A 20,698-nucleotide genomic window follows, 5' to 3' on the forward strand; every position below is an offset into this window, starting at 1 on the left:
ATTTTAAAGGAGCTGCCACATTCAGAGTATATCTATCACTACGTTTACATGATGTTAGAAAAAGTTGAGTTGTTGTGTTGGTCCGACTAAAACTGGACATTTAAAATACATGTTAGTCCACAGAGAAATCAACTTGAACATCAGCTTCCCGCGTGATCAAACAGTGAGCAGAAGAGGAAGAATGGAAAAAGTTTTCTCAGTTTTCTGTTTGATGAATCACGGAAAGCCTCAAGTCATCTGAAATGGCGTGTTTTGTTTTGAGACTGGCTGAGTAAGGTCAGACGACTGCAAAAGGAAGTCTGAGAACTAAAAATCAGTCATCAGGTTTACTTTGCTCTGGTAAGCTTGGATCTCATCTCTGCTGAGCAGTTTCCATCTGAGAGCCTGCAGCTCCTCCACTCTGTACTGGCTGGTCTCTCTGTGGGAACGCACGATGCTGGCACACAGCTCATCTGAAAAAAAAAGAAAAAAGAAAGGAAGAAACACTCTTAAATATTGAAATTAGTAAGCTAGTAAACTTTTATTTATATAGCACATTTTAGAAGCACAATGTGCTGCACAAAGTGCAGCCTAGAAGTTGCAGGTGTAAAACAAGCTGTCATTTGACCTTTAAAGTGAATCAAATCCATCGAAAATAAAAATAAAAACTCCTAAAATAGTGAATGAGATGAGGAATAAACCAATAAAAGATACAAAGACATGTCAGTCAAAAGTGATTAAAAAAATAAAAAATAAAACAATACTAAAAGTATCATTAAATTGGGATAATACATATGAATTAAAATAAATAAAAGAACTACAAATAGAATTAAAATAAGATAAATAGTCAAATAAAAATAACACACAAGTAAAAACAAAAAATAATAATAAAATAAAATCCCATAGATAAAATAAACTAAATAAAAATAAAATAAAATAAAAAAAAAATTAAAATAAAAATAAAATAAAATTAAAAATAAAATAAAATAAAAAAATAGATAAAATAAAATAAGATAAGAAAAATAAAATAAAAAAAATTAAAATAGTGCGACATAAAATATAATAAAATTAAAAAAAATTCTAAGAAGCAATGTCTTCAACTTAACTTTCAAAGATGAAGCTGTCCAAACATATCAATAGAATATAAATACAATTACATGCACGTAAGTTGGCTATGCTGTTTGCTCACCTATGTTTCTCAGGGAGTGAGGGTAGAGGCTGTAAGGATCCTCCAGAGGATTGTAGGGATGAATCGCCACCATGTCATGAGGTGGCTGTCTGGAGTCAAATCCTGAATTGAGGAGAAGAGAAGACAAACGTGAAGTAAACAGAGGAGGACGAAAGCAAATGCACACAGTGATGCACATGTGCCTCACCTCTTATATCCGCGTGTCCACTGTTGTCCCCCCTTCCCTGGGATCTCGATGTGGGAGATATGCTGGAGCCTCGGTAGATCATACCCGACACCTGCGACTCGCTCGGGGAGTACACTAGGTAAGGGTGAACATCGGCCGTGTAGGACAGCAGCTCGGCCTCCCCGGTGAAGGAGTAAGCTGAGGCCATGGGCGGGAGGAGCTGTGGGGAGCGGTCCTGACGGGCTTTGCTGGGGAAGGACAAGAGAGACTGGGCGTCCCCCTGAAGCTGCTGCTGTTGCTGCTGCTGTCGGTGTCTTTCCACTTCAGCAATCAGAGAGTCCCGCTGACGTTTGGACATCCGTCCGAACTTCACCGCTGAGGAGGGAAAACACATAAAAATAAAGAAATGCTGCGAGTGAAGAACGTCGTCTGTGTGTGTTTGTGTCTTACCGTCTCTGCTCATGCCCTGTGCTAAGCACTTCTGCAGACGGCAGTGTTGGCAGCGGTTGCGGCTGGCCCGGTCGATCTGACAGTTGTTCTGCCTGGAGCAGGAGTAGGATACAGTCGGGAGCTGGCTACGCCGGAAAAATCCCTGAGGTGTGATGGACACCGCGTGGTTAACAGAGCTCAACAGAAACGTGATGTTTGGGGCAGAAATCAATATTGATATAAAAAAAATGTGTTGCACTTCAGATTTTTGTACAGATGAAATAGTTTAGATATAAAGTGTTGAATGGACAGACATGAGAGTAGGGCTTTGCAATATGGCTTTAAAATAATATCACCATATTTTTATCACAATACACGATATATATCTCAATATTTTGAAATCGCCTCTAAACTACTATAAACTACTAAAATACAAAATTATTAAATACGCTATAGTTACAAATAAAGTAGCTATTGACATAAAGCAAACAGCTGTAATCATAAAGTTTAATAAAATACCATAAAATAAAAGATATCATATGAAACGAGGGACGTTTTTATATCGTCAGACGATATATTTTGTCATATCGCACAGCCCTACATGAGAGCGGTATCAATCTCTTATCTAACTCTCTGCAAGAAAATTAAGTTTCCTTTAACACCGATGAGGTGTGTGTGAGTACGTGTTGGATGCCGTCCTCTCACCTTGCAGCCCTCACAAGTGATGACACCATAATGCACTCCAGAGGACTTATCACCGCAGATCTTGCATGGGATAACTTCAATCTGGGCTGAAGAAACACAGAAGTAAGAGCTGTAATGTTAACATGTTCAAATATGCAGCTCCTATCCTACTTTCCTTCACACACACGTCACACTCAGATTACACACCAACACGGACAAAACAACTGAGCTGATTTGATTTTCGGAATGTAAACTAGGATCACTCTTCGTACAGCAGCTCAACGGGTCTTGAAAAGGTACATTTTCTCACTGAAATTACACGTTACAATAGTTTATGTTGTCTGAATGATATTAGACGTACAATATTTACTTTTCTGCCACTAATAACAAAAGACCAAGCATTGTCAGTTTCTCCTGGTTGGGATTTTTTCGTGAGTTATTGTTTTTACTGGGAGCCAAATTGTCTCCTCTTCTCCAAAACGAACAGACCAGGTGATATAAATGGCTTAAAGTCCGGGTAAAGTGATAATTAAAATGTGTTCTGAGTTTGTCAATTCACAGAAAGATATATTATTAAACACCTGACCAAATTTGAATGACTGAAAAAATCACCAAGTATGTAAAAGAAGGTCTCAAAATCCTGAAAAAAAGCTCAGTATTCTCTGATCTGAAATGCTGGGGGCGTGTCCTCTGGAGGAGCAGAGGCCACGCCCAATCATGGGACTTAGCTAATGATACTTCTCGTTTTTATACTGCTACATTGTCAGGGGCGGAGCTATGCTGAGTATAGTGCATCATCGAGCTATGGTTTTAGACCTTAGACCCGCCCAAAAAATCTTAAAACAGGAAAATGGTAAAAAAATAGTCAACCGTCTAACTCCACAATTCAGTACTACATAGTAAAGGGTCTTTGTAGCATGTTTCAACAATCAGTTTCCAAAATTTAGAACGTGTTTTGAAACAAATCTCTGAATTCACTTTACCCGGACTTTAAAACATGAATAAAGCCATTTCATGTTAAAAATCTGTATTTCTCGACGCTGTTCGTTTTGTGGAGCGAGGGCTTTAGTCAAGTCGCCACTAACATTTGCTCAGCTTGTCTCTCTCACAACTTAAGATCCAGACATTCAGGAGGTTTTTACCAGAAGATAAATTATCCGCAGAGGCCTCCTCCTCTCCAAAACAAACGGACCAGATGATGACTGAAATATTTGATAACACTAAATAAAGAAATGTGACATTAAAAATGAGTATTTCTCCAATGCTGTTCAGCATGGCAGGGGCTGAAGCCAGTTTGTCACCTGCATTTGCTCAGCTTGTTTCTCTGATAACTTAAGATCCAGACCAAAAAAACAAAAAATGAAACTGCTTTATTCAGTGTTTTTACCAGTTTAAATCACCTGGTCTGTTTGCTTTGGAGAAGAGGAAACGTCTGCAGGTTATTCGAATAAATTTGAGTAAACAAAGATAATTCTTACTCGGATAAGTTTCAGCTGGATGAAATTGGAAAGATGCCACTAAATCTCAAACAATATTCCTACAAAACTGGATAAAAACTCAATATACACTATGACAGCGTCCCCGACTAATGCACAAAAGGGATGTGACACCACTCACAGGCAAAGCGAACAATTACACCCACTGCGTCCTTGTTAAAATTATAGATTTCTCTTAGTTTGAACATTGTTGGAAGTGATTGGGATAATGAAGACACAACTCAGGATATCTAACGTCGTTTTAGTGGACATTTTAATAAAGACAAGTTGCAAATTATATCTTTAAAGATTTCCACTTGTTTTCCAGAATATTCATCATCTTCATATCCAATGAAAACATTAATCTTAACCTCTCTGCACACAGCATCATGATGATACTGCATATTTTTAACAAAAGCAGTAAACTGTAAAGCAATCCACTGTGAGAACTTCTGTCCTGTGCTGTACTTCCCCTTTAACATCAGTTGTTTGGTGTGACCAGAGTGAACTGAAGGTGTTTTCCTCTCAAACACCTTTGCCTTAATAATAATGAACAAAATAACCTCAAATACGGCGAGGACTGGAGGTTTTTGAGGACGTGGAATATTTGCAAGTGGAGAAAGGCGGAGAACAAGAAGGTGTCAACCTCAGAGCGCTTTCAAGTGGTTGACTGGCTTCTCTTTCGCTCTGACTGTCCCTCTTTCATGTCACTTCTGTCTGTTGTGAATCCTTCTCTGTCTCGCTCATAAAGGACTCAGCTGCCAGTAATGCACTCTCTCTGCCTTCATCACTGCCAGTAACGGCACCCACCCACCCCGCTCCTTCCTCACCTCCCCCCTGCCCCTGATCTCTGCGAGCTCTCACGCCCCCCCCGTCTTTTGCTCGGTGGTGATTTTTTTTTTTCAGAATTAGATGTTATTTGATTCATTAGCCTCAAGAAACCTGAGGCAAAATGGTTTGATTTTGGTCAAATACGCGAGGAAAGGCAATGACGTGGCTCAAAATTACCCAGAAATTAGTAAAAAGAAAGAACATTAGCTCTATTTATTTATTTTTAAATTTTTTTAAATATATTTTAAAACCTTTTTCTATTTTAATTTTTAACTCATTTTAGAAAATTTTCTGGTCACCTTTTACAATTACTGCTACTACTTCTAATTCTAGTGAGAAATTAGTCAAAAGTTACAAGAAAATTACATGAAAATAAGCAACAAAAAAAAAGGTAAAAAAAAAAAAAGAAAGTGACCCCTAAAAAGTGATGAAAAATTTAAAATACACACCTACACATTTTTGTTCTGTAACATAAATATTGTTTTCTGGATATTTTTTTCCTTTTTTATTTTGTTAAAAAATAATTTTCATGTCATTTTCTTGTCGCCTTTTACTTATTTCTCAAAATTTGTGGGGCATATCATGCCAAATTGGTCAGTCTGTATCCTCCATATATATATATTTTTTAAAGAAATCAAACAATTTGATCAGGTTTCAAAGGGTTAAATAGCTTGTAAAAGGAATCTGAATGCAAATCAACTGATGTCGATCCAGGTTTCAAAGGGTTAAAGGACCACAAATGTCTATGTTGGTTACATGTTTGAATTTTACAGTATGTTCTGACAAAATGAGAAGACTGTGCATAATTCACATTAAATAACAAATAACACTGAATGATGACGCACATCCAGGAAGCAGTGCATGACAGTTTTGTGCTTTTTTCTCTGTAAACGATCTCCTTTTATCTGTTTCTGTCATCTTCATCGCTCTTCCTTCCACAAATGAAGAAGTGTGATTGTTTTCTGCAAGACGAGCTCTCATTTCGCATGCTTATATACAGTAGTATTTCCGTGCATAACTGTGTCAGATTTTCTCTCGAGTGTGTGTTAGTGTGTCAGTGTGTGCCCTCTTTATCTGGTACCACAGGGATCACCTGAAGGCTCCAGAGGAGGACGGACAGTCTGAGGCGACACACACCTTTGAAATACAGTGACGAAGTACAAAATGCTCATGAGGTGAGACTATAGTTTCAACTTACGCAGGTGACTTACTGACCTCAAGATTCACCATGATAAGGTTTAGAGTATTTCACAAATTTAGCGAGAAATCCCAGACTACGAGAGATGGCTGGGTGATTGGGTTTAATAAGGTCGACAGAAGCACTTCCTGCGTGTTTAATATTGTACATACACGTCATCAGATATCATATAAAGTCATCAAAAAAAGTATCACTATGATTGCATTTCGTGCAGGATAGGCGGAGAGAGCACGAGTGGTCTCTGTACTTTTTGTTTTTTCACTATTTCACTTCTGATTGTCAACCTCAAACAACAGGAAATCCATTGTGACCCACAACCTTTCACTGATCACACACGCACTCACACATAAAGCAATCACACACACTGTGCCTCAGCCATCGACTTTCCATGCAATCATAGCGCTGATATTTCTTCATATGACAGCCTAACCACACAGAATGTTATCTACAAAAAAAATACCCCCAACTTATTGCGATATGGAGCATTAAGACGTTTGAATCTAGGGAGTGAGTGGAAATTAACAGCAGCAGATAAACACTAAAGCTCCTGTGAGATTTTTTTTGTCTCACCTTGTTATCTCCGGCCACAGGCTAAGACCAATCAAACCCAGCATCTCCTGGTGTCTGTGCATACGTGCGTGTTTTTTTAGTACCAGGTGAAGGTTTATTGTGTCAAGCCACCAATACGGCTGAAAAACACTGCTTGTTTTACTAAAACATGTACGTTGAACCACTGATGGATCACAGAACAGGCCTACCGGACACATGCTGAGGGGCCCAAAGTGTCGGTGGCCCCCTGGCCTTCCTCTGCAAAATGTCACTCAAATTTTCACCAGAAAGGAGATTCAGAATAACTACAAAGAGATAGCAAAAGACCGCAAAGAGATGGAGAGGAACTGGAAAGAGACAGCTACAAAAATGGAAAAAAACAACTAGAAAGACACAAAACGAGCTAAAAGGACACAAATTGACTTCAAAGAGACACAAAACCACAAAAAGATGCATAACGACTACAAAGAGATACAAAATAAAAACATAAAAAAAGAGGCAAAAAAACCCACAAAGTCTGTGTGTCTTCCTCGTATATGTAGGAGTCATAGTGCAGCCTTTTGCCTATCAGGGGCCCACCGTCTCATATGCATTGAATATGAGTATAATATGAATTGTGGGCGATTTCACTAAAATCTGTTTTATATTGCTGTGAACACATCAGCAAATTTCTCCTTGAAACAGTTGTATTTATCCAAGTTTGTCACCAAAAACTGCATTTAACAAGACTACATTTGAACACATCATGAGAGATTTAAATTTGATCTTTGCTTAACACTCATTTTTATCAAAGAGAGCCTAAATGCATCATAGTTTAACTCAATACAACCTCTGTCAGCATTCATTTCTGGACACCAACTGCTAACAGCCAGCGCTAACTAGCTCCCAACACACTTACCGTAACAGGTGTAGCATTACATTATAGAGACTTAAACATAAATTAGATAAATAATATATGCATATTTGGTTTATTTCATTTAAAACAAAACAAATACGGTATAACCTTCTGTTGTGATTTGGCGCTATACAAAAAATAAAATAAATTTATTTGACTTCGATAGAGATATGCTGATAGTGAGTTTACGGCTTCCTTTTATCTCGAAGGTCCTGCGAAAGATTTCTGTTTGTCCAAAAAACACTTTTTTTTATTGCTGTATTGCATTGGATGCCATGAGTCTCAAACTCTGCTGTTTAGCCAGCACAAACTTGATGGCTAATGGCAGTGAGGCAAATATCAGCCAATAAAGATGTTCAGATGATACATTTTTGCATCCCCAAATGCTTAAAAATTGTCAGTTTAGCTGTGAAGTTACTTTAAAAAATCTCCTGGGCGTGATTCCCCGCAGACCACCAGGGAGGGCTGGTTCACAGGAGGTGCAGACTGAAAATGGCCCCATCAGTGTTAAATAGGTGATCACAACCCTGACACTGAAACTAAAACTGCACCGTTTTTTATTAGCAAATTCCTAATAAACACAGCTGATAGTGGTTTACCGTCGTGTGGCAGGCCTGCTCAACCGCTCAGCATGACCCAATTAAAAAGGTCAAATATATATTTCTACTGTAGATGTTAAGAGCTCAATCAGTAAAATTAACACAAATATTGCTTTTCAGTAAAGCCTATCCAAAAACACTCTTTAGTATACTCTTTAGTTTTTCTTAATGAACCCTCAACATTTGACATTTCCACTGAGTATCATGGTACAGTATGAAACTAACCAGAAACACACCACGCAAAGCTGTGTTAATACATTCATTTAAGCAAAACATCGATTCTGCTGATATGAAACAAAATTGCTGAATTTTGTATGAGATGGTGTAAAGATTTAAGGAGCGCAGTAGCTGTTCAGTAGTGGTTTTCAAAAATAAAGAGAGTGCCACCTCCCACACTTCAGCACACAGTGTGCAGCCAGACGCTGCTTCACAGAGATCGACTGGTTCACGTCTTTTGATCAGGATTTATGAGTTATCAATCACTGAAAAAGCACATTTGCGTGAATGGTCAAACAAACAATGGAAGCTTACGCGTACATCAGCAAACAGAGATAACGAAACATTCACGGGTTTTTTGTGAGTCTAATCACTTCCTGCCTAACGCTGGACGATGACTTTGGTTTTCATTTTTTATTAAACTCAATCTCGCTGACAAGTTAAGAGTACTAACTCCTATGAAATAAATCAAACACGAACGAACGAACGAACGAGTCAGAAAAGGTGAAAAAGAGTAACTGATATGTGTCACCTGCATTACGCTAAAGTTACGTCGAAGAAAAAAGTAAACGTAAGGAAAGGTTTGATGTCTGGATTTCAACCTAGAAAGAGTTCATTTCAGTTCTCTCAACACTTTTGTGTGAAACTGAGTGTATCTGTGTGTGTGTGTGTGTGTGTGTGTGTGTGTGTGTGTTGTGTGTGTGTGTGTGTGTGTGTGTGGTGTGGGTGGGGGGGGGGTTGTGGGTGGACGATACAGATTGCCACTCTCGACTCCTCAGTCTGTGCCTGAAATCACCCCGTCAGCAGTCTATTCTTTGCACTGTAAACTGACAAAAAAACCTCAACTTTCCTTTGACGGAAGCTTACCTTTGGTACATATGCAAGCAAGAGTGTATACACACCTCACACCCTAACACACACACACACACCACACACACACACACACACACACACACACACACAAACTAACAAAAAGATTGTTGTGGTCTCAAAAAACACACTGACTGTTAGTTTTCAGATCATCATCAGCACCACTGCAAGTTATACGTTTTTCAAAACTTAAAGAGATTTGATAATAACTCTTCTCATTATTATTATTAATAATAAGAAAACCCTGCTTTTTTGCTTTTTAATTTTTTTTTATTGAGCATCTTGCTGAGGTAATTCCTTTAAAACATTCATCATCACTTAGGTGATAGCCACTCTATATTTTGGATTGTTTCAAATTCATATGGGGGTAGTATATTAAAATATTTGTAGTTAACACACTAATGTAGTCTACATAATACTAATATATGAAATGCATTCTTTTCTCATTTAAAAAGACAGTAAATTGAGGGTATATGTTGCATCAAATCTAGCTTCTGACATATGCCAAAGCATGAATCGTGCACCGTGCAAAGCAATAACTTTGTCCAACACCTCACTTCTGTCTAACAGAGAACCGTCAGCTTTATAGTCTTCCGTCCCAACGAGACTCCACTCGGTTTCACTTTTCAATAAATAACTTTACACGTCAAGTCTGCACATTTTTGTTCTTGCACTCAACCTCACTCTATCCTTAAAACTAAAACAAATTTGCACATTTGTTTAATCTACATCTACTGGTTGTATGTTATCCTGTAGATATATTTTAGGTTCTGATATTTGTATTTTAGTATTTGTAGCATATAATCCACAGAGGGGCAATCCAGGCACTCCAAAGGTATATAAAAAGTTTTTAAAGCCCTGATGAGGACCTGCAGTGGCCAAAACATGTTGACACTTTTAAAGATTATGCCACTATAATGATGCCTTTTTAATATTTCCATCCTTGTTTTATATATATATTTTTGATGTGTCTGGATTGTCCTCCTGTGTATCCCCTTGTTTCCTGTTCTCTATGAGCACCAGACACAAGGTTTTGATCTATGTTTGATTATACAGAGCAACCAGACTGTGTTTTTCTAAAAATATTGTATATTCTATAGCAGTCCAGCAAAGGACTCTTTAACTGAAGAGAGACGGAGCAGGACCCCCTGCTGCATGCTACACTCTATAAAATGTAGTTTCATATTAAACTGGCCCTACCTACATACCTTTTTATGGCGCATGGAATACAAAGTTAATAAAATAATAATTATTGACAGATTCAGATATTTACGCATCATGTTTTAATGTTAGGTTAACATTAAACATACATTTAGAAGGCACATTTATTTGGTGTAGATTAACCAGTCGTCAGTGTTGTGTATGCTGTTTTGTTGTTTTTTTAAAAAATAAACTGATTTGACTTTGCTAATTATATTTAAGACTGATGTAAAAGTGCTTTTTTATAGCTGACACATTTTTTATTATTTCCAAAAGTAAAAAAAATAAAAAATACTATACTAATATTATACTATATATAATATAATAAAAAACTAGATATAGCATTAGATTTTGAATATCGTAATACTTTTATTGTTGTCTTTTCCTAGTTTTAAGGGTTACATTACAGTATGGTAACATAATTTTCTGAATTTAGCAGACTGTTCTATTATTTGTCTTTACCCATCTAGTCATTACATCCACATTACTGATGATAATTTAACAAAATTCTTATTTTATAAATATTTTGCAAAAGCACCAATAGTTAACCCTACAACATCGTCACAATAAAAATATGAGGTATCTGGTCAAAAATATGATAATGTTTGATTAGTACGCTGAGTTTGTTTTTCTATATTTCTCTTCTCTACGGTGATGTGAGTATTCTGTGCTTTTCCTGCTCCCATGCTAAAGAACTAGGAACTGTGACTTACTAATACAAAATTGACGGCCAGAATTATTTTCCTTTACGAAAAGCCTGGATTTAGATTTAATGGATAAAAAACAATAACTTTAATCTGCATTTAAGGATTTTTGATGAAAGACAAAAAATAAATACATTACAGGATCAAAAAGAAAGAGCACTATATCAGAAAAAATAGTAATGAAAAACTGTCTTTTAATGAAAAGTATTTCTTACTGCTCTATTGTATTTTGTCACTAAATTTGTTACATATATTTTAGTGCTGTTCAATAACTTCGTGCTGGTTGGTACATAAATGTGAAAACTCTCCCACTCTTGAGTTTCATTCATTATTTGACAACAACAGTGTGAGAAAATCTTGCTGAATCTAATGTGAATGCCAATAAGTATCAGATTTACCATATTTGACTTTGAAGTTCAGGCTGAATTTGGAGGTGTTTGAAAGAGGTAATGTTTTGACAGACGCAAAGGTTATGAATCAGCTGAAGTGTTTGTATTTCTTTTTACCATATTTCAGGGGGAGGGATGTGTCACCTGCGATTTTGATGTTCGCTTTGATCATAAAGCCAACCGCTTTTTGCTGCTTTTGGAAGTGCTGTGCAGAGGAACAAGGAAATCCTTTGTGATAAAGAAACTGTGTAAGAATCAACACAGGAATCCCCCCGAACACGACAACAAAGCTGTATGAAATGTGTACGTAAACTCTGTCGGCATCAAGCCCACTGTGAGGGCGTAACATTTAGATGATTATTGCCGAAGTGAAGACGAAAAATTGTAAAGTTCAATTCTTCAGTGATGGAAGTCTCCTGTTCTCACGCATGATCCACGCACAGCTGCAGGGCAGAGATATGCCATATCTCCGCGCCATCTAAAAAGCAGCTGTGTGCGCCTCTGCTTCTGTGTGTGTGTATGTGTTTGTGTGTTTGCATGCTGCAAGAGGAAAGTGTGTGTAAGCAACTTAGAGATGCGTGTTATCATTTGTTTATTTTTTCCCTCTGCATTTTTAATTAATTCATTTTGACTGACTTTGTATAAAAAAATCAGATGTTTTATCATTTTCAGTATCATATTTTAACAATATTATCAGCATTTCCTCTGCATCCTGTCTACAGTATGCATGTGCAGTCAGTCCATTCAAACTGATGTACTGCGGCTGAGAAGCATCCTGTTTTCCTGTCACTTTCGTTTTTGCGTTGGTTAGAATTCGGTGGAAGTGTCTGCAAAACTGCTGATAGCAACTAAGATGTTTTATCATAATCTGGTCCCTTGGGTTTTAATTAGATTCATTTGTTTATAATCATGCAAATATGATGACTCTAAACAAAAAGCGTTTTGCATAAACTCAAAAAATTTGTTTTCAAAAAGTCTAAATTCTATCGCACTCTGATTTTCAGCATTTTAACGTGAGCTAAGCTTCTTGCCCCAGGACCACGTAGGAGGCAGAGAGGGACGAAATATCTGAGGCATGATTCAAATCTTAAATCCATCAAAGGAAACTCAAAACTGAGTCATGCAACCAAACCATAGAACTGAAACACACATATCAATGTTAATGTACCCGACAGTGAGCCATTCATGGACTCTGGAGAGCCCCAGTTAAATTTCAAAACAAATGAGAACATCTGCCTTCCTAAGACGTCTTTAAACTGTGCGTGTAAAACATGTGTATGTGTGTGTGTGTGTGTGTGTGTGTGTGTGTGTGTGTGTGTGTGTGTGTACTTGATTGCATTTGTCACAACTAAAATTATGGCTAATTAAAACTTAAAAATCAAATAAACCGCTGAAATTAGCTTGGCATAGTGCAAAATTGTGAAAATTGGAGCGACTTTGAACTTGAAGGCTTTACTGCTTTACACAGTGCCTGATAACGCTTCCAAAAAAGTCTGCAGGTGTGTATGTGCACGACTGCACAGTTATTTCAAGAATTTGATAAAAGAGAAAAAGAAAAAAGAGACATAATTAGACGTCTTGATGACAACTCGTTGCATTAGGTCACAGTCATATCATCTCTTTCAATAATGTATGAATTCAAAGCGTATCGGAGATGAACTTTCACCAAAAAGCATCTAATAGATCTGATTGATAAAATATCTTTGATTGGACTGCCCACACACACACACACACACACACACACACACACACACACACACACACAAGCACACACACAAGCACACACCAAAGAACTTCATCCCTACCTCGCATCATCCTCACTCCTCCACTTGTCTCAGACGTCTGTCCCACTTTCACAAACAAACTCGTCCTCTCACTTTGTCTAACAAAACTCTCTTTTGACACACTTTTTTTTCCCCCTCAACTATTCTTTCAAACTTTCTTCTATTTTTCGTTCGTCCTTTAGCGAGCCAGGTCGGGTGCTCACTGCAGCTTCAGCACACATATTCAGACTTTTGAGTGTCAGTCACCGCCTCACCTTCCTTGTTAGCTTGTGTGTGTGTGTGTGTGTGTGTGAGAGAGAGAGAGAGAGACAAAGAAGGGGGGACTGTCCCCTGCTCTGGCTTCTTTCTTAAGGTACTTTTTCCTTATACCTTTGTTATCATCCTTCACCCCCTCACTCTCCACCACCACACATTAAAGAAAATCTGCTTTTAAGTGTCTGGCACCTTTAAGATCCTCCGTGAGAATTTTTATCAAATCATTTTCAACAAGAATAACCGAGCCGTGCAGGAAAAACATGTAAGTTATATAAACATTTAAGTGAGATTTTTTTATTCTTAAACTTGTGTAAGTTGTCCTGTTAATGATTATGATGCTTACTGGTGTTTCCTTAAACTGAATAAGAAAAAGATATTTTACTTGAGTAAAAGGAGCACCGCACTATCAATTTACTCTCTTATAGGGCTGCAATAGCATGAGATTTTTATGGCACGATAACTGTCGCAGAAAATATCACAGTTTCACAGTATGCAGTATAACACAATTAGTGTTATGACAGCTAGATAGACAGAAGACGTGGGAGAGAGAGGGAAGATGACATGCAGCAAAGGACTTCGCCTATAAGGGGCACAAACTCTACCAGGTGAGATATAGGTGACCCCAAAGTGTCTGTCATATTAACGTAAAACAATGTTTCTGTATTAAATTTTTAGGAGTTGACATAGAAAGCTGCAGAAAACGGAAATACTTAAGAACAGTTCAAGTGCCTCAAAATCATTCTTAAGTACTAGATATGGTTCAATATCAATATTCCAGTATCTGAAATGCCTCCCATACTGCCTAAAATGCTGGATCTGATACCACAGATCTTCCCACACATTCATTTATTTGTGTCGGCCTGCCACGATTAAAACATCTGCCACCGTAAATAGATTTTGCAACCTCTGAATTTATAGAGGGGGCACAGAATGATACAAAGGGACACACAGGTATTCAAAAGGAAAAAAAAAGCTACCACTACAGAAACACTCAATTAGTTCTCTTTGCAGCTCTAAAACAGCAGCCTATATAGCAAGTTGCGCATTGCAGACACTGGCATTAACTATTTTAGAGCACTGAAGAAGAACTAATACTCGATAAATGGTACACTATAAGCCATTTCCAAAATGTCAGCAATTATTTTTTTTGAAATTTTAATTTCACAAAGTAGTAAAGGGCAGCATAAAAGTGAGTTAAAGAAGAGAAAACCGAAGCTAAAACAGACCAGTAAAGTAAATGTAAACACATGTAGGAACATGTCAGCAATTAGAGCAAAATTTTACTCTGGAGGTCCTAAAAAGCATACAGTATGCAATACTTAAGTTTCAACGGGTGGCACTAGTGTGGCCAATTTTAACCCCAGCAAGTTTAATATCTTGTAAAAGAGCACGACAAGTTCATCAAAGCAGAGAGGAACAGACAGATTGTAGTATACAGCTGTCAGCTTTGATCAGTACTCTGTTTTGGATGATAAGCAAGGTCAGGTTTTAGAATCGGTATCAGAAAAAAAAAGATGAAATAAACATCCTGGGTGATTATATTTGATCTTTCTATCCTACCATCCCTCCATCTAGGGCACCTGACTGATGCACCAAATGACACAAGACCATCATGACTCCCCCTCTTTACCCGTAACCTCCAAAACAAAATCCTGAAATGATTCCTCACTCCAGTTTTATATACATGTGCACTTACTTACAAGCAACAATCAATGACATTATTTTTGCTCAATATGCTTATCATCACACAACCTAACACGAAGGTTGGTGGTGTGTTACACACAGCATCTCCATGCATGATAACGCACCCAGGTGTGCTAAAGTTGTGGCAGAAAGTGTTAAACCAGAGAGGTTAAAAAAAGACGAGACGTTATCGCTGTCATCTGCATTCAGATGCCAAAGTGCCAAAGCCATTGTACCCGGTATGTATGACAGTGTGTGGTGTGTGTGTGTGTGTGTGTGTGTGCGTGAGTGAAAGAGAGAGGGGGGCAGCACAGGTGCAACACACACTGAGTTGCTAATGGCCCAACTCCAGCAACACCACAGTGTGTGTGTGTGTGTGTGTGTGTGTGTGTGTGTGTGTGTGTGTGTGTTGTACAGGTGCAATGTTGTATGTTCACGAACTATGAAGTCAACCACAATGCATGCACAAATATCTAGCACAAACACAAGCAATGTCACAACCACACACACATGCAAATATGCAGTATTTCAGAGAAAACTTACTCAAATGAGTCTTCTTGGACGCGGCTCCTCCTTAAAGGAGAAATAAATGCAGTTAGTGATTCAAAACGTACTGTAACATTACTACAAGATGTACTACAGGTGAATATTTTAGAGACACAAAGACAACACGCAGTGTACTCATGAGCTTTACAGATTAAACTGTCTAAATCAGTTTAATCTGAACCCAGAATTAAACAGTACAGTGGTACTTTATAAAGAGGGTTAGATCTGATTTTAAATCTGGGATTTTTTTTAAACCTGCCAGGGTCCGAAAATAGCTCAGTACATTTACTTAAGTACTGCATACAGTTTTCAGATATTTGCACTTTACTTGACGAGGAAGGCAAGGCAAGTTTATTTATAAAGCACCTAATTTTACATAAATGTTATTAAAAATACTAAATGGCAAAATGTAAGAAAAATAAAATGATTTGAAGAATGAAATAAGATAAATGAAAGAACAGGCAAGATTAATTAATTAATTTAAAGTAAAGATGAGCTTGAAAACCAAACTGATTAAATAAAGGTACCACAAAAGCTGATTAATAAAAGCAGTGGAAAAGAAAACCGTTTTAAGTTTAGTTTTAAAAATGGCTACAGCTGGGGCATCAAGGGCAGCTGATTCTAGCATAATGGTGAAAAACTGTTTCACATGTGGACAGCACTAACTGACCATTCCCCGCAGGTCTGAGAGAACTTAAACACTTCTACTTTACTAAACAACAACCAACTACAACCTGAAAGTACTGCCTACACGTTCATGCACCAATAAGAATGATTCAACAATATAATACAATGTATAACTGGCAGGATGTGTTCTGCAATGAGTGCTTTAACTTTTAAAGTACGTTCAGTGGCCCACACTTCCTCTGTTTAAGTAAAGTTTTACTTTTACTTATTATTAATTATTTTTCATACCTTTACCGTGCCAGATGTTTATGCACAACTAAATTTTGCTATTATGGCAATAGGGCAAGTTTTAAAAAAAGATGATACTTAATGTATAAGCAAAATGTTTACTTCCAGTTTAAATGTTGACTAATAATATTTTTCAGAAATCAGTCAAATGTTCACTGACAATATTATTAAATTATTTTCTGGCAAAATAGGCAATCTTGCAACACTGTACCTACTCTAATCTCTAGCATTAACCCTTTTTATTACCTTTTTTAAAAAAAATAATATTTAACTAATTCACAATCTTTCCCTAAACCTGACCCAAAGCACATTTGTTTCCTAAACCTACGAGTCTTTGTTATTACATTTCTTATTAAATGTAACTCTGGTTTCTCACACTTTCTTTTATTTGTGGTGGCCCACCATGTTTAAAACATCTGCCACCACAAACAGATTTTGCATTTTTGGAGCTGGCTCATTCATTAGGAGCGCTGTAGAAATATATGTATATGTATATATATATATATATATATATATACCACACTCTTGCACCACACTCTCGGTGTGCAGAACATACACTGTGCACAGATGGAGCAGCAGAACGTCAGGTAACAGTGAAAGTCAAACTTAACCATTCATTCTGCTGGATCTAAAAGTCTGTATTCACGAGCAACAGCTGCTTCTCTCATCCATCGATCTGATCTGATCAGTTCTGAACAGACAGACAGATCAATTATTCACCACATGGAAAGCTGCACCTGAGCTGTGTTCATGGACCAGTAAAAACATACAATGATACAGAGGGACACATTCATATTTAAAAGAAACAAAACATCAATTAATTTTTCTGTCATCAACCCCAAATCACATTTTTTTCCTCACCTTAACCAAAGTGCTTTTGATGCCTAAACCTTTACAGACGTTTGGACGTGAACCCAAAATTCTGTACTTTGTACGCCCACTATCCCCCCAAAACCACCTCCTTACGTAGCCTATATGGTGAGTACATCCTCCACCAAGAAGCACAGGGTCAGTTTTAAATCACAGGATTATAGAAAATCAGCATGAAACGACAGAAGGAAATCGTGATTTTAAAGTTATAGATATAGCTGTGATAAACTTTGTCAAATCCATAATGTCAGTTTGGTGTAGAGTTTTCAGAATACACAACTTTGTGTCAGTATTTTTCCAGTGGACAGATTAGAAACCTTGCTGATAACACAGCGGCTAAATTATATGATTCCTATTTACACTGTTGTGTGTCTGTGTTGTTTGTGTGACTCTTTGGCACCTACACACACACAGACACACAGACACACAGACACACACACACACACACAGACACACAGACACACACACACACAGACACAGACACACGGACACACGGGCACGCACAGACACAGACACACACACACACACACACACACACACACACACACACACACAGACACAGACACACGGACACACACACACACACACACACACAGGAGATAAAGGCAGAGGAAGGTGGGTGTCTGTGAAGCAATAGGTCCGCTTTTTTTTTGTTAACCCGTTTGACCGCAATTGTGAGAAAGTCTGAATTGCAGTGAGTGCAAGTAAACACGCAAAGGGTCGAATCTGAACCAGGGGGTTTATTTCTGGTATTGTGTGTGTATGAGACAGAGAGGTTTTGAAGGCAGGGGAGATAAGTATCAATGGAAGACGCAGAGCTAGCCGGTCTTTGTCTGGTGCCAGATCAGGTCCTCTGTGGTTTCCACTGTTCTCCTCCCCTCATCAAATCAGTTTTGCTTCATAAGCAGAAAGCATGGAATGAAAGCAGAGCAGTGCACGCACACGCGGAAAATGTAAAGAAATTTCGACACTAACCCAGCAAAATTTTGAGGGGGATTGCTAAATAAAATGGAACATTTTTAAGTTAAATGAAATCAATGGAAGGAACTTTTTAGAGCTAAATATAAACATTTCCAAACAGAGCAATATAAAAGATTTTTTCAGTTCTTTGATGGGTTTGAATGTTTGCAAGTCAATACGCGAAACCATTAAATAAGCAATGTGATTTCAGCGAGGCGTGTGATCATACTTCTTATCATTAGTCAGATATAGAAATTAAGCATTTTACTTACAAATATACTTTGTTTTTGCAACAGAAATGAGCCAGGGTAAATGATTTAAAGTCACCGCACTATACTGAATTTCAGGTTTCACCACTTTTACTTCCGAAATGTGGCATTTATGATTTGAACCTATTAAAGGTGATCTCTATGCCGTGTGGAATAAACGGTTTGTGGTCGATGGCTATAGAAAAACACACCTGTCAGCTGGGCCATACAGCCACACACTAACACACACACACACACACACACACACACACACACACACACACATCATAATCACACTCACTGTACATGACCCCACTGATACACAAACATCAACACCACTCATCAGTCAAAATCTCATGTCTCTACACTCTGACATCTAAAGCGACTGCTGAAGTGACAGTTGCTGCATTACATAACAGCACTGAAGACCACTGAGCCCAGAGAGTAGGCCGACAACTTTGCCTGAATATAAACCAGAGACATACAGCACTATTCAGGCACAAAGACATTATTGGCTACTTTATTATCTTATTGGTGGTCTCCAGCTTTATGCCCATGTAACATACAGTGTTCAGTATAAAAGAAGTCACAATCAGTCACAGTGGCAGATGGTGTGTTAAGTCTGTAATGGTCTGAATTATAAATAAGCAAATCACAAAATAAAAAGCAGTGTTTAAAATAATAAAAAAAAATACAATAACAACAAATATGAAAATGAGGATAACTGAATACTTGAAACAAAAATTCTTACATATAAATCTGGTTAAAAGCAGGACTAATAAAACAGGTTTGGATGTTCGTCAGTGTAAAAGTACTAAAAAGTGCAATGAACCTTAAATCCTTTTGTGGTAACATAGCTGTGTGTTGGGTGTCATAAATCTAGCTCAGCACCAGCCAACCAATAACAAACCAAAAAAGCTGCCATAAATTTGAATCAATCTGAAGAGAAATTTGGGGGAAAATGCTCTGTATTTTTGCTTTAAAAAGTGTCAAGGTGTAATAAAATAAATGTGACAAAATGAAAGCAGGATTCAGTGTTGTAACGTATATTTAAAAAGACATAAATAAGACATAGACATAGATAAGACATTTATCATAAATATGTTGGCCTACAAGTGACTGATCGAATGTTTAAAAATGACGTTGAAGTCTTTCAAAATATATAATTGGAAAGGCCAAATTTTAGAACTGAAAGAATTTTACTAACCATTATTTTCATTGTTGATTAATTTGTTGATTATGTTATCAACTCACTAAATAGTTGTTCCATCTATAAAATGTCAGAAATTGGTGAAAAATGTTTTTCAGTGTTTCCCAAAGCCTCAGACGACACACTCATATTTCTTGTTTTTGTCCAGAACTGAAAGATATTCAGTTTACTCTTATAGACGAGTAAAGAAATATATTATATTACATAAAATATTTACATTTAACATGCGCAAATCACAAAATTTTGACTATTTTCTTTAATAAAAAAACAACTCAAACAAATGAATCAATCATCAAACATAGCTGCTGTTTAATTTAACAGTTGACAGCTATTTGATTAATTGTTGCAGCTATAGTTTAGTGAGTTTAGAGAGATAGTACTGGGTGTCACACTGATATTAAGCTCCCAAATGACTGCAGAATAACACACACATCTGTACCTTTCCACCATTGCACCTTTTATACTTAATTTTGTGTTCTTTATATTGTTTTTTCATTTTATAATTTTAAATCACTTCTATATTTTTATCACGTCTCATACTATTTAAATTCAGTATTTTTATTTTTCCTTTATGTTAATTGTTTTGCACCAAAACATCAAGTCAAATTCCTTGTATTTGTAAATGTACTTGGCAATAAAACCAGATTCTGACTCTGATTCTGAAGAGGATCGGATCCACAACAGATCCCTGTGGAACTCCAGAGAAATTTTGTATCTAATAAGGAACCGCAGAATTTTGCCTACACAGGCAGGAGGAAACGCAATTTAGAGCAGTACCTGAGAATAAAACCCAACGCTTGAGAAAAATGAGTTGACACCCACAACAGCCACTAAAACCAAGACACTCATCACCT

The 20,698-nt window shown here is 37.3% G+C and overlaps 1 protein-coding gene across 3 annotated transcripts in view; it reads right to left on the reverse strand.

The window, feature by feature from the left end:
- Positions 1 to 20,698, reverse strand: part of rorc (RAR-related orphan receptor C) — a 29,136-nt gene that overhangs the window by 5,385 nt on the left and 3,053 nt on the right. For 2 of the 3 annotated variants that reach the window (XM_042489253.1, XM_042489252.1), the window contains exons 3-8: positions 15,639 to 15,668; positions 2,469 to 2,554; positions 1,785 to 1,926; positions 1,356 to 1,709; positions 1,169 to 1,270; positions 331 to 452 (exon numbers count right to left, since the gene is read on the reverse strand). In XM_042489253.1, coding sequence (XP_042345187.1) covers positions 331 to 452; positions 1,169 to 1,270; positions 1,356 to 1,709; positions 1,785 to 1,926; positions 2,469 to 2,554; positions 15,639 to 15,668 — 836 coding nt within the window. Of the gene's footprint in view, positions 1 to 330; positions 453 to 1,168; positions 1,271 to 1,355; positions 1,710 to 1,784; positions 1,927 to 2,468; positions 2,555 to 13,178; positions 13,408 to 15,638; positions 15,669 to 20,698 lie in introns of those variants that run through there. The other variant, XM_042489254.1, reaches the window with a different exon arrangement.

The sequence above is a fragment of the Plectropomus leopardus genome, chromosome 7 (genome assembly GCF_008729295.1).
Source record: "Plectropomus leopardus isolate mb chromosome 7, YSFRI_Pleo_2.0, whole genome shotgun sequence".
Lineage (NCBI taxonomy): Eukaryota > Metazoa > Chordata > Actinopteri > Perciformes > Serranidae > Plectropomus > Plectropomus leopardus.